General features: G+C 43.3%; 1 protein-coding gene across 4 annotated transcripts in view; it reads left to right on the forward strand.

Annotated features, from left to right (window-relative positions):
• Window positions 9,194-14,362, forward strand: part of BPI (bactericidal/permeability-increasing protein) — a 49,518-nt gene continuing 44,349 nt past the window's right edge. For 2 of the 4 annotated variants that reach the window (XM_013968845.2, XM_013968840.2), the window contains exon 1: window positions 9,198-9,348. In XM_013968845.2, the coding sequence (XP_013824299.2) occupies window positions 9,290-9,348 (59 nt within the window). In that variant the 5' untranslated portion in view covers window positions 9,198-9,289. Of the gene's footprint in view, window positions 9,349-14,362 lie in introns of all 4 variants that reach the window. The other 2 variants (XM_013968842.2, XM_005688549.3) reach the window with 2 other exon arrangements.

A 14,362-nucleotide genomic window follows, 5' to 3' on the forward strand; every position in this document is an offset into this window, starting at 1 on the left:
AATCCCTTGTTTTTATCTATAGTTTTAAACCTAATTTACAGTTTGCTAAACAAAATTTTCTTTTACTTTGTCTGCTTTCAAACTTTGTAAAAATGGAGTCATACTGAATACCTTCCTCTGTGATTTTCTCCTCCACCCCATCCCAAACCTCTGCTTTTGAGATTCGTTTGTGTGGACACACGCAGCAGAAGTTCATTGGCCTTCACTGTTGTATAGTACTGCATTATCTGCATATGACCATGTACATTGTACAATGAATGCCTATTACACAGTATACAGTACCTATTACACAGCGTATCTGTGTTCTACTGTGGATGGATCCTTGTGCTTTCTCCAGGTTTTTGTGGTTGCTGTTTTTCTGTTGTGAACAATGTTTCTTTGAGTATTCCTGCAGAAATTGCTGATATACAGATGTGCTTCTTTTGGATAAACCTAGCAGGGAGCTTCCCAGGTAGACCAATGGTAAAGAATCCACCTGCCAATGCAAGAGACACAGGTTTGATCCCTGGGTCGGGAAGATCCCCTGGAGGAGGGCATGGCAACCCACTCCAGTATTCTTGCCTGGAGAATTCCATGGGCATAGGAGCCTGGCGGCTTCAGTCCACAGGGTCCCAGAGTCTGACAAAACTGAGCAAAGACAACAAGCAGTGGGAAGGCATGTACAAATATGCCCAGATCAAAGCCCAGAACCTTCAGCAGTACTGTGGATAAAAGAAGGCTGTTTTTCAAAGTTTACATGCTTGCTAGCTCCCTTCAGGCCCTCATCATCTCTTGGTGCCATCTGACTTTCAAAATTTTGCCAATCCAGTGGGTATGTAAGGATATCTCTTTGAATCCTTTAAAAAATATGTATGTTTGCTTATTTATTGGCTGTGCTGGGTCTCTGTTGCTGCTTGCAGGCTTTTCTCTAGTTGTGGTGGGCAGGGGCTATTCTCTAGTTACAGCGTATGGGCTTTTCCTTGGGTGGCTTCCTTGTTGCAGAACATGGGCTCTAGAGCGTGGACTCAGTAGCTGTGGTGCATAGGCTGAGTTGCCCTGTGAATGTGGAACCTTCCCAGACCTGTGTCCCCAGCATCTTAACCACTGGACCACCAGGGAAGTCTTCTCATTGGGTCTTAACCTCTACTTCTTTCATTGATAATGAGGTGTCGATCCTGACCATTGGCTTTTCTTTTTGTAAAGGAATTGCCTGACTTAAGCTTTAATCGCCCAGACCACCACTTCAAAAAGGGCTGTCTCGAATAAACACATTGGTGGCCACAGGACTAGGTAAAAACCAGGTCCTCCTGCCCCAGCTGAGACTCATTTGTTTTAGAGATCCTGGTTGATTTCAATAACTGACTTTCTGCTACTTGGTTTTTGTTGTTTTCTCTTCCTGTGCTTTAAAATTCCCGCTCTTATGTTTCAAATTTACCAATAAAGAGAGAGCCTGAGAAACCCTAGGTCCCATCCTTGACCCCAGTTAGCACAGAACCTCAGTTCCTCACCCTCTTTCTCTACTCAAAATCTTGCTGTGAGGCCCGTGGGGTATTGTATAATTTCCGGGTCCTGTAGGTAATAAACTTTTATCTTTTTCATTTTGAACGGCATCTTGCAATCATAGGAACAACAAGGGTGGATCCAACTCAAACATTTACTAATGGGCTGAGACCAGCAGGGAAGTTGGCCGGATTCCATGATTGCCCTTGCAATTAGCCAAGGGGAATGCCCCTTTGGGGCTTCCTAGGTGGCTCAGGGGGTAAAGAATCTGTCTGCAATGCAGGCGACACAAGAGCTATGCAGGTTTGATCCCTGGTTCAGGAAGATCCTCTGGAGGAGAGCATGGCGACCCACTCCAGTATTCTTGCCTAGAGCATCCCATGGACAGAGGAGCCTGGCAGGCTACAGTCCATAGGGTCAGAAAGAGTTGGCACGCCTGAAGCGACCTTTTCTTCAGTTCAGTTCAGTTCAGATGCTCAGCCGTGTCTGACTCTTTGCGATCCCGTGGACTGCAGCACACCAGGCTTCCCTGTCCGTCATCAACTCCCGGAGTTTACTCAAACTCATGTCCATTGAGTCAGTGATGCCATCCAACCATCTCATACTCTATTGTCCCCTTCTCCTCCCACCCTCAATCTTTCCCAGCATCAGGGTCTTTTCAAATAAGTCAGTTATTCGCATCAGGTGGCCAAAGTATTGGAGTTTCAGCTTCAGCATCAGTCCTTTCAATGAAGATTCAGGACTGATTTCCTTTAGGATGGTCTGGTTGTATCTTCTTGCAGTCCAAAGGACTCTCAAGAGTCTTCTCCAACACCACAGTTCAAAAGCATCAATTCTTCAGCACTCAGCTTTCTTCACAGTCCAACTCTCATGTCCATACATGACTACTGGAAAAACCATAGTTTTGACTAGATGGAACTTTGTTGGCAAAGTAATGTCTCCGCTTTTTAATGTGCTGTCTAGATTGGTCATAACTTTTCTTCCAAGAAGCAAGTGTCTTTTAATTTCATGGCTGCAGTCACCATCTGCAGTGATTTCAGAGCCCCCAGAAATAAAGTCTGACACTGTTTCCAGTGTTTCCCCATGTATTTGCCATGAAGTGATGGGACCAGACACCATGATCTTAGTTTTCTGTTGTTGAGTTTTAAGCCAGCTTTTTCACTCTCCTCTTTCACTTTCATCAAGAGGCTCTTTAGTTCTTCACTTTCTGCCATAAGGGTGGTATCATCTGCATATCTGAGGTTATTCATGTTTCTCCCGGCAATCTTGATTCCAGCTTGGGCTTCATCCAGCCCAGCATTTCTCATGTTGCACTCTGCATATAAGTTAAATAAGCAGGGTGACAATATACAGCCTTGATGTACTCCTTTTCCTATTTGGAACCAGTCTGTGGTTCCATATCCAGTTCTAACTATTGCTTCTTCATCTGCATACAGAGTTCTCAGGAGGCAGGTCAGGTGGTCTAGTATTTCCATCTCTTGAAGAATTTTCCAGTTGTGATCCACACAGTCAAAGGCTTTGGCATAGTCAATGAAGGAGAAGTAGATATTTTTCTGGAACTCTCCTTTTTCAATGATCCAACAGATGTTGATAAGTTGATCTCTGGTTCCTCTGCTTTTTCTAAATCCAGCTTGAACATCTGGAAGTTCATGGTTCACATGCTGTTGAAGCCTGGCTTGGAGAATTTTAAGCATTACTTTGCTAGCGTGTGAGGTGAGTGCAACTGTGAGGTGGTTTGAGCATTCTTTGGCATTGCCTTTCCTTGGGATCGGAGTGAAAACTGACCTTTCCCAGTCCTGTGGCCACTGCTGAGTTTTCTAAATTTGCTGGCATACTGAGTGCAGCACTTTCACAGCATCATCTTTTAGGATTTGGAATAGCTCAACTGGAATTCCATCACTTCCACTAGCTTTGTTCGTAGTGATGCTTCCTAAGGCCCACTTGACTTTGCATTCCAGGATGTCTGGCTCTAGGTGAGTGATCAGACTACCGTGATCATCTGGGTCAAGAAGGATCTTTTTTGTATAGTTCTTCTGTGTATTCTTGCCACCTTTTCTTACTAGTCACCTAACTCTGGTGGGGACCCCATCTGAGATAGGAGCACCACTTGCTGGGCTTGTCATGTTGCCAAGTGCTTTTGCATAGTGCCCCCTCTGCGGTGTGTTGCCTGTGTAGCTAACCCAAAATGTCAAGGCTACTGTAATCATCCAAAAGGTCTCCCCAGGGCAGCATGATCAAAACCATATGGTTTAAAGAGACAGTTAGACCACTAATTACAAAGCCTTTAATTGACTATAAATGTACATAAGGGCCTTCTACCTCTCAAGGCTAAGAGGAGTTAAGGAGGGGGGATTGGATCCCAGGGCTGTTGTCACTGCCCAGGGAGAGGCTCTGGGCTAAATATACCAAGAAAAAGATTCCCGTAAGTAAGGAGGCCAGGGAAGGTGGGAGAACTCAGCCTGCACCGAGCCGGTAAGTTGTGCCTGGACTGCATGTCCTAATCCGGAAGTAAAATAGTCTTGGAACCGGAAACAAACGGCAACACCATAAGAAAAATGTAACAGGGCTACGGGCTCTGGGCCACCACTTTACCCACAACCATTATTCTTCATTGCTCTTCTGTTTACTGTGGATTCAATCTCTGATGATGTGGCTGGCAAAAGCCAATCCCTAAAAGTTCTCTTGGGATATCCTGGGGAAAAAAATTGTTGCCACCTACAGTGACATCATCCAAAATTTGCTGGTAGCAAAACAGAAGATTAAAGTAACAGGAAAAATCATATAAAACTGGGGATTCCTTGACAGTCCGGTGGTTAGGACTCTGCATTTCCACTGCAGGGAGCATGGTTCAATCCTTGGTTAGGGAACTAATACTGAGAACTAAGATTCCAAGAGTTATGAGACACAGTCAAAAAAAAAAAAAAAAAGAGAGAGAGAGAAGTAAAAACTGAAATCAGAAGCTATATTATTAAAATTCAAATCTTTCTTAAAGGTTTTATGCAACAGGAAGGAGGAAAAGGAACTAGGAACTCACTGACTATTGTGCGGTTTTATTTGTTTGAAGAGTCTTCCTAGGTGGCTCAGTGGTAAAGAATCAGCCTGCTAATGCAGGAGATGTAAGAGACATGGGCTTTGATCCCTGGGTCAAGAAGATCCATTGGAGGAGGAAATAACAACCAGCTCAGTATTCTTGCCTGGAGAATCCCATGAATAAAGGAGCCTGGATGGGCTATTGGGGTCGGAAAGGGTCAGGCATGACTGAGCACATACATTGTAGATACTGAATTATTATTCTTGGCTGCCAAAACACATTGATCAACTGGTATCTCTGAGGACCCTAAGTTCCATAAGTTCCATAAAGATATATCCAGGCTACATGCTCATTGCCTTCAAGACACCGGAGATCCTAAGTCCCCTCATCTTTCCCTTGAATGGGACAAGATTAAAAAACAGACCTTATGCGGAGTCTCTGCCATCAAGGGAAAAGCTGATGGGGTTATTGCGGCCTTCAGTGAGGATCACTGCTAAATATCTCAGTGAATGAAAAACGTTAAGATGAGACCCATCTCCCATTGCACAGAGTTGACCTGGCCCAGTGGGTTTATCTTTTCCATGACCACAGTGACCCAAAAGACCTCTCACTTCCCCTCCTCACTTCCACGTCTGAAGAGGCCCCATTTGACCTTGAATCCAAGGAATTATTTTAACAGAAAGTGTTAGTCGCTCAGTCACGTTGGGCTCTTTGCAACCTTATGGACTGTAGCCCTCCAGGCTCCTCTGTCCACGGAATTCTCCAGGCAAGAATACTGGAGTGGGTAGCCATTCACTTCTCCAGGGGATCTCCCCAACCCAGGGATCAAACCTGGGTCTCCTGCATTGCAGGCTGATTCTTTACCCTCTGAGCCACCAGGAAAGCCCTATTTTAACAGAGACCTCCCCTAATTTCAGGGCACTGCTACTACATTTTATCGGGACTGCTGAAATCATCCAAGGTGAGGTAAGGGTAAGGTGAAGTCGCTCAGTTGTGTCCGACTCTTTGCAACCCCGTGGACTATAACCTACTAAGCTTCTCCGTCCATGGGTTTCTCCAAGCAAGAATACTGGAGTGGATTGCCATTTCTTTCTCCAGGGCATCTTCCCAACTCAGGGATTGAACCCGGGTCTCCCGCATTGGAGGCAGACGCTTTAACCTCTGAGCCCCCAGGGAAGATGAAATCATCCAAAGGGCATGAAAACTCCTAGGAGAAAACTTATATTCTCTCCTTGTCCCTTGAAGATGTAATTCTTACCATGTCTTTGAACAAATGGAGATGAAATTAAATACCCTAGGAGGTAATTTAAGATTATAAATGGATCCACAGAGTTCAAACTCATGTTGGTCAACTGAATTTTTTTTCTCACTACTGATCCCTCCAGAATTTAGAAACTCTTATTAAATATTCTTATGTTCACAGCAATATAATTATTTGCCTAAATTCAATAAGAATCTGTTCTCCTTGTGACAGGACACAATTGGAATCATTGGGCATATTACCAAGGTTTTGGCTGGGACATCATATTTGAGAATGTGCATAAACATACCGATGACCTGGTTTTACGAACTAAGGCTGACTCTGTGGGGCCAATAAAGCCAGAAACCAAGTTCCCTTAAAACCAAGTGCCCTTACTGAGTGTATGATTAATTTCTCTATCCAAAACTTTATTCCCTTGCTTGTCTCCTCTGACCTCAATCCCTTTTTGATCTCCTCTGACCTCAATCCTGTGCTAACTGAACACTAATCAACCAGAATCAGATGACTAAGATTGCTGTGGTTGATAACATCATTAATGTACTAAAATTGCCATTATTAGATATAATCATTCATATACAAATTCAAGTTGTTTCTCCAAAGCAAGATGACCTAAGAGACCCCCATTCTATGGACCACCTGGCCTGATAATTGTAAACAGAAGAATTCCTACTCCCGAAACTATGATTAAGAAATGTCACAGAATTGTTTAGATGCAAGTGATTTTCTACATTCCAAAGAAGATCCCATTAAATCCAAGTTAACTCCTTAAGTACTGGTGCAAACATTAATTTCATTCCCGGACGATTGGTGGTTATTCACTCACATTCCTCCGTTAGAATCTAAAGAGGATCTGGAGGGCCAGCTCACCCTGTCAGGTATATTATCTTCCTATTACCAATTTTTTGTATTGTATGATTTTGCTATAACCAAACTTATTGTAACTCTATGGTTATACAAATATTTTTCTTATCTCTGTTTTAAAAAAAGAAATGTCACAGAAATGTCTCAAGATGATGATCATTCCCAATTCCTTTTTTCTTCCCTTTCAATACATCCCTAACTCAAAGACCAAGTTGGAGTGGATTCGAGACTTGTTTCTCACTCGCTTGCTCGGTTTCCTGCAAATAAACCCTTACTTTGTTGCAAACATTGCCTGTTAGCATTTGGCTTTCTGCACTAGTGGTACATGAGCCCTTGCTCAGTAACAGCCACTTGGGAAAATCAGCCTGGCACATATAGATTTCCCAGTAGCCTTACCAGATGAGTAAGAAAGGTCAGGCCCAGGAACCTCAGGGTATTTGGAAGACCTTGAGAAGAGACGAATTCATCTAAACCTATAGGTACTGCAGGCAAAGTTTGATGGTAAGTGTTTGGCATTGCTTCCTAGATTCTTTTTTTTTTTTTGGCTAAACGTCAGGGCATATGGGATCTTAGTTCCCCACCCACACTCCCTGCAGTGGAAACACAGTCTTAACCATTGGGTCACCAGAGAAGTCTATCCTAGCCTTTAAAAGTTCAGTCCGAGATTCCTTATGAAAAGTTTCAGCAAATCAGACATAAAAGAGTCTGTATGGTCAATCACTATTCTTACTGCATTTGTATGAATAATAAGATCAAGTTTAATGAGACTAGATTTCTTTTGCAAACAAATTAGTCTTACTTTGATTATCTCTGATAGAAAAGGGGTGACTATAGACGAAAAAAAACTATGTTTCGGTAGAAACTATAATACACACTTGTGGATATTAGAGTCCAGCTCTGTTAGTGGTCTTTGTGGTTTTGTTTTCTACCTGTAAACTGGACTGGATATAAACTGTTTTCATTTTCTCTGATATCTGGCTCCAACTCTCCAAACTAATGTTTCTGATTTTTCCCCTTCTTTCTGACTTGGAATCACTGAGAACTAAAACTGACCTTTTCCCAAAGTCATGAAAGCTACAGTGAAGCAACTTGAAATACACTTTAGAGAAATCACTACATCAGCTCATAAATGGAGAATCTTCATAGTTATTGCTGTGTGGGACCCTCAGAAAGATCACCAGAGGCATTCAAACTGTAAACGAGGAAATTCTATTAGATCACCACTGCCTGCCCTCACTCCATCTGAAGATACTTCAAGCTCGGCATCCAGAAATCTTCTCAACTGATTGCCTTCAAAACTCAGAATCTTTTGCTTCCATAGAAATGCCTCTTACTAAATAACCTGATGCAAATACATGCACTGTGTAGGCCTAACCCGGAGAGCTCACCTGCATTGTTCAGTTCAGTTGCTCAGCTGTGTCTGATTCTTTGCGACCCCGTGTACTGCAGCATACCAGGCTTCCCTTTCCATCACCAGCTCCCAGAGCTTGCTCAAACTCATGTTCATTGAGTCGGTGATGCCATCCAACCAACTCATCTTCTGTTGTTGCCTTCTCCTCCTGCCTTCAATCTTTCTCAGCATCAGAGTCTTTTCCAATGAGTTAGTTCTTCGCATCAGGTGGCCGAAGTATTGGAGTTTCAGTATCAGTCCTTCCAATGAATACTCAGGACTGATTTCATCAACTGAAATAAGACACAACCCTTTCACTAAAGCAACTTGTCAGGATTAAGAGACCAATTCAATGAGATATGGAGCAATCTACCAAATCAGGATAGATTCAAACATATTTATACCAAATGGCTGAAGATGTTAAAATATTTCATGCGTGCATGTATGCTAGGTCTCTTCAGTCTTGTCCGACTCTTTGTGACCCTATGCACTATAGCTTGCCTGGCTCCTCTTGTCTGTGGGATTCTTCAGGCAAGAATACTGAAGCGGGTTGCCATGCCCTCATCCAAGGGATCTTCCTGACCCCGGGATCGAACCCCATATCTCTTACATCTCCTGCATTGACTGGCAGGGTCTTTACCACTAGCACCACCTGGAAAGCTCAAAAATATTTCATAATACGACTCTAATCTTTGAAGATATTGCTAGGGCTCCCAAATCACTGACTTGGTTTGATCATGAGGCCCTTCAAGTGTGAGACAATGGCCACAAAGTGGGTTTCAGACTATTGCCTATACAATTATTGTAGGCTCTGCTACTACGATCCTACTTAGGCGTGCAGTTTCTGGATTACAACTTGACTTAGCCCTAACTTTTAGCAACTGTCTACCCAGGCAATTAGTTGACTCACCTTTAATTCTGTTGGCTCCACATCATAGGAGATTGTAGTGTAAACTTTGACAGATAACTTTTCCTTTTGGAATTGAAGTGTTTGCCTTAAGCTTTGATTACCCAAGCACTCCCTTCAAACAGGTCTAACTTGAAGAAGCAATTAGGTGAAGAATCAGGCCAGCTTTCCCTACTGAGGGGCCTTTGTTTTAGAGATCTTGGATGATTTTAATAAATGACCAGTTGGGCCACCTGTTTTTTCTCTTCGTGCACTTTAGATTCCGGCTGTTATATTTTAAATTTGCCAATAGAGAGAGAGCCCAGGAAACCCAAAGCCCTCACACTCTTCTCCAATAAAAGCAGAAACCCCAGCTCTCACATGCATTCTCTTCTTTCTACTTGCAACCTTGCTGTGTGGCCTCAAGTGTGTAAGGACTGGTAAGGATTAGACCTTCACTTTTTTCAAAGCTTCCTAATGGTTATTGCTTAAGGGCATCTTGTAATCATAATAAGAACCACAAAGGCAGGTCCATTGCTTATTGATAGACTGAGATGAACACAAAATGGGCAGAGTGTCTTTTCTCATGTTTATGGATCATTTCTGCTTCCTTTTTGAAATTTGTTTATATTTTTGCTCACTTTCTATTGTGTTATTTATCAGTCTGTTTTATTGATTCATAGGTGTTTACATATCTTAGTTGCAGCTCTTTGGTTAGTTATATGCGTTACAAATATAGACAATTGTGACTTGTCTTTTCACTCTCCTCATGGGGCCTTTTGATGAATGGAAGTTCTCAGTTTTCAATTAGTCAAATTTATGTATTTCCTTTATGGTTTAAACCTTTTGTATCTTGTTCTTAAAAGCTTTGGTTAAAGGACTTTTCCATAAAGATGCTCTTCTACATTTTATTCTAAACTTATAAGATTTACCACTTACATTTAAATTCTCAATTCACCTGGAATGGGTTTTTAATATATGACATGAGATAGAGAATGGTTTTCATTTTCTTCCTTATGAATAGACAGCTATTTTGGCAGTTTATTGGAAAGACCAATATTTCCTTCTGCATGTGCAATGTAGGTTGTGTTATATACCAACTTTTCATATATGCATGAGGGAAAAAATATTAAGGAAAAAGCAGAATGAAATAAAGTGGCATGGAGGTCTTTGTCCAAGCAAGTCCATGTCTATGTATTTATCCTAAAGGAATAACTATAAATGCAAAAAAAAAAAAAAAAACCACCTTAGGCTCAAGGATGTTGTTTACAAGATGTAAAAACAAAACAAAAAGTCTACTTACATATCCAATGAGAGGGGATTGTTTAAATAAATTATTGTACATGCATACAAAGGAACACTGTAATCTAAGAGGATGTAGTAGGTTTTAATGTGGTGACATATAGTGACTGAAAAAGAAAATGCACAACCTAAAAGTTGAGAATTATATTTTATTCAGCAGATTTGCTGAGGACTTAAGCCTGGGAGGCAGCCTGTCAGATAGTTCTGAGAGACTGCTCTGAAGAGGTAATGGAGAAACCAGGATATACAGGAATTTTTGCAACAAAAACCAGGTAGTCTGAACATCAAAAAACTATTAATTAAAGAAAAAATTAATTAATTATTTAATTACTATTAATTAAATAAAATGAAACATTTCAAGTTAATGAATTTAACAGTTTATGTGGTTTGTTCACATTTTTCATAGTGATATCAGAAAAACATAAATAAAACAAAATTAGCTTTTCCTATGTTAAAAAATAAATAATATTGCATACATTAACAGGACCCAGAAATTCTACTCCTAGGTTCTTATCCAAGGGAAACAAAAACATAATTATGTGAATGTTTATAACAGATCTGCTCATAATGACCAAAAACTACAAAAAATGCAGGTTACTTCTTGTGGTGAAGGACAAACTGTGGCATATCCATACAATAGAATATTATTCAGCAATAAAAAATACTACAGATGGATGGATAAGCCTCAGTGCTCTGTGCTATAAAAAAAGCAAGACTCAAAAGGCTATATACTCTGTTGATATGACATTTGGAAAAAGGCAAATGTATAGAAAAATAAAATATCATGGGTTGCTAGTGGTGGGGGTGGTGGGAGGGGCTGATGACAAAAGAGGACAAAGAAACGTTTGGGATTTAAGGAATGTGTATGTTGATTACTGCGGTGATTAGACTATGGGTTTGTCAAAACTCAGATATAAACACTAGAAATTGTGACTGTATGCAACCTGCTGCTGCTGCTGCTGCTTCTAAGTCGCTTCAGTCGTGTCCGACTCTGTGAGACCCCATAGACGGCAGCCCACCAGGCTCCCCCATCCCTGGGATCCTCCAGGCACCTCAGTAAAAACATGCAAAGTATAAAAGGTGTATAATACCTTTATAAATTAAAACAAGCCAACCATGTGAAAGCTAGAGAAAAATATGCTAAGAATATTTAATGATATAGATAAACATTACCAATATTGCCAAATGAATATCCATGCCACACAACTGTGTAACAGACTTCATCTGCTTTTGTGTGTGTATATACACACATGCGTGCGTACACATACACACACCCACACACACACTGGTAGGAAGACTCACTGCTAGCTAAACACCAGAAATGGTGTCCACATCTTTCCGAGTGGAGGGATCACAGCTGATCTTTATTTTCTTTTGCTCTTCTTTTGGTTGATTTTCCCACAATGACCACACTTGGTCTTGGCTCCTTGGAAACGCTGGAGTCCAGGGCTGGCTCTGGGAGCCTGGGAGGAGGCGTCCACTCCACAGCTGGGAAAACAGCAGCCCCCAGATGAACCCTGAGCCCTGTCCCGTCAATGTTTATTTTTCCTCCCTGAGTAGACAAAGCAGGAGACTCTGCAACAGTGGGCAGGGGTGGGGGTGGGGTGCGGTAATTCAGACCCAGAAGCCCCCTTCAGTTGCCGCAAGGCAGCCTGACCATCTCAGAGGCAGTGGCTCACACCTGCTCGCCATGACCTAGGCTCTAGTACATGAGGGGTATGGTCAAGAGGGTGTGCTCTGGTGCCCCCCACCCTGATTGATGCCCAATTAATCACTTATCAACTGTGTGTCCCTTTATCAAGGACTCAGCCTCTCTCTGTCTCCGTGTCCTCCTCTGGTAACATAAGGATAAAGATGGAGGCTAGCTCATCAGGATGTCGTCTGTGTATATGAGCATGCACATATGTGCAAACGGCTTTGGACAATGCCTGCCACCTAACTGCTGGGACAGATGATTAGCAGCACTGCTGTGAAAATCCTGCTGATAGATGTAGGAGCCTACTGGTCCCATCTACGGGCAGGTGGTGCTCACAGGGTCACTGTCCTGACACCCCCCAAATAATTTTTAAACATCTCAAGTTCTTCACTTGTGATTTAGTGCATTCTGAAAGGAACAAGCACCACCTCCTGAGCCATTTCTTTATATATATTTATTTATAACTTTTGGCCATGCTGGGTCTTCACTGCTGCTAGGGCTTTCTCTAGGTGCAGTGAGCAGGAGAGACTCTCTAGTTGCAGTGCATGGGCTTCTCTTGCTTGGAGCACAGGCTCTGGGGTGTAGGGGCTTCAGTAGTTGCAGCTCCCAGGCTCTAGAATTAAGGTGCACAGGCTGAGTTGCTCCTCAGCATGTGGGAACCTCCTGGATCAGGGATGAAAGCCACCTCTCCTGCATTGGCAGGTGGATTCTTTACCTCTGAGCCACCAGGGGAGCCCGAGATATTAATACTTCTCAATATTTCCCTCTCCTCAATTGTTCACATCCCTCACCACCATCACTATCAGCTTTTTGGAGGTCTTCCTTCTCCAAACTCCCTTAATTCGGCCAACAAGCATCTACTGTGTGCCAGAAGCCAACTGAGGTACCTGGGAGCAAAACAGATAAGAAACTTCTTTATCCATATGTAGATTAAGAGCCAGCCCCCAGAGCTAGCCCTGCCCTAGAACCTCCATCATTTCCCTCTTTTTCCCCCCACCCTCCCTTCTTCATTGTTCTGCCACTCAGAACTCCCAAACCCCTGCAGCCCCCTCTTCAGAGAGTGGGGGGACGGGATGAAGCTGAGCCAGACTCTCCTTAGTGGGCAGGACTGGGCACTTCCAGTCATCAACAGCCATGTCCACTACAAATGGAGAGTTCCAGCTCCAGCCAGCACAGGAGGGGCTTAGCCATGCTGGCCTCATTTTGCAAAAGTCATCTCAATCCCATTTGGATTGGCAGCAACTTCCAGGCAGAGCCCCACTGTTGTTCACTCCTAAGGGAAGGTGCACCATTGGGCAAAATGTACAGGAGGCTCTTGGTGGCCAGTAGAGCCCCCGAAGACGCCCCCGGACAGATCTCTTTCAGGGGCCATAGATGGCCCACGTCAGAATCCACTGATGTGCTGGGACGGCGTGTGGAGCAGGGGTTTGCTGTGTGCTTATAGAGATCAGTACCCCATGCTGGCAGAGCACTCCACCCCTTTTGAAGACCCCCAACTGGCCAATCTCCCACTCATTTTGAGCTCCAGGGGAAAGGCAATGGATAACAGTGGGAGGGGGCCAGGGTTTGAACTTGTCCTCAGCTCCACCCCATAGTAGCTCTGAAGCCTTGGCAGCCTTCCAGACTCTCGGACCCTCAGTGTCGTCTATAAAAATACAAATATTAACTCCTTCCTGAGTGGACAGGATCCAGTGAAATGTAGTACCTGGAAGCATTTTGTTAATGCTTGTCTGCCCTTTTCTCTGAGAAAAGAAGCCTCCACTTTCAGACTATCAGACACCTGGGAACAGAACCTGAGACACTGACTCATGTGGTTCTTATCACTGGGGTCACTGCATATCTACACACGCAAGCTTATGTACAACACAGACACACACACACACACACACACACGGGTATTGTTCTAACCAGTGTTCCTAATGGCAGCAACAGAAGGCAGGTGTGCTGATTGGAGCAGGAAAAGGAATGTACAGAAAAGATAGAAGTTTGGCTTATGCAATCACAGGAATCTCTACGCCTTAACTCTGAAAGCAGAGTGAACTAATTAATTAAAATTAATTGAGAGGCACACATAGTATTGGACTTCCCAGGTAGCACTGAAAGAATCAAAGTGAAAGTCGCTCAGTCCTGTCTGACTCTTTGCAACCCCATGGGCTATACAGTCCATGGAATTCTCCAGGCCAGAATACTGGAGTGGGTAGCCTTTCCCTTCTCCAGGGGATCTTTCCAACCCAGGGATCGAACCCAGGTCTCCCACATTGCAGGTGGCTTCTTTACCAGATGAGCCACAAGGGAAGCCCAGTAAAAAACCCACCTGCCAATGGAAGAGACAGAAGAGATGCGGGTTTGATCCCTGGGTCAGGAAGATCCCCTGGAGGAGGGCATGGCAACCCACTCCAATATTCTTGCCTGGAGAAGCCCAGGGACAGAGGAGCCTGGCGGGCTACAGTCCATAG

The sequence above is a fragment of the Capra hircus genome, chromosome 13 (genome assembly GCF_001704415.2).
Source record: "Capra hircus breed San Clemente chromosome 13, ASM170441v1, whole genome shotgun sequence".
NCBI lineage: Eukaryota > Metazoa > Chordata > Mammalia > Artiodactyla > Bovidae > Capra > Capra hircus.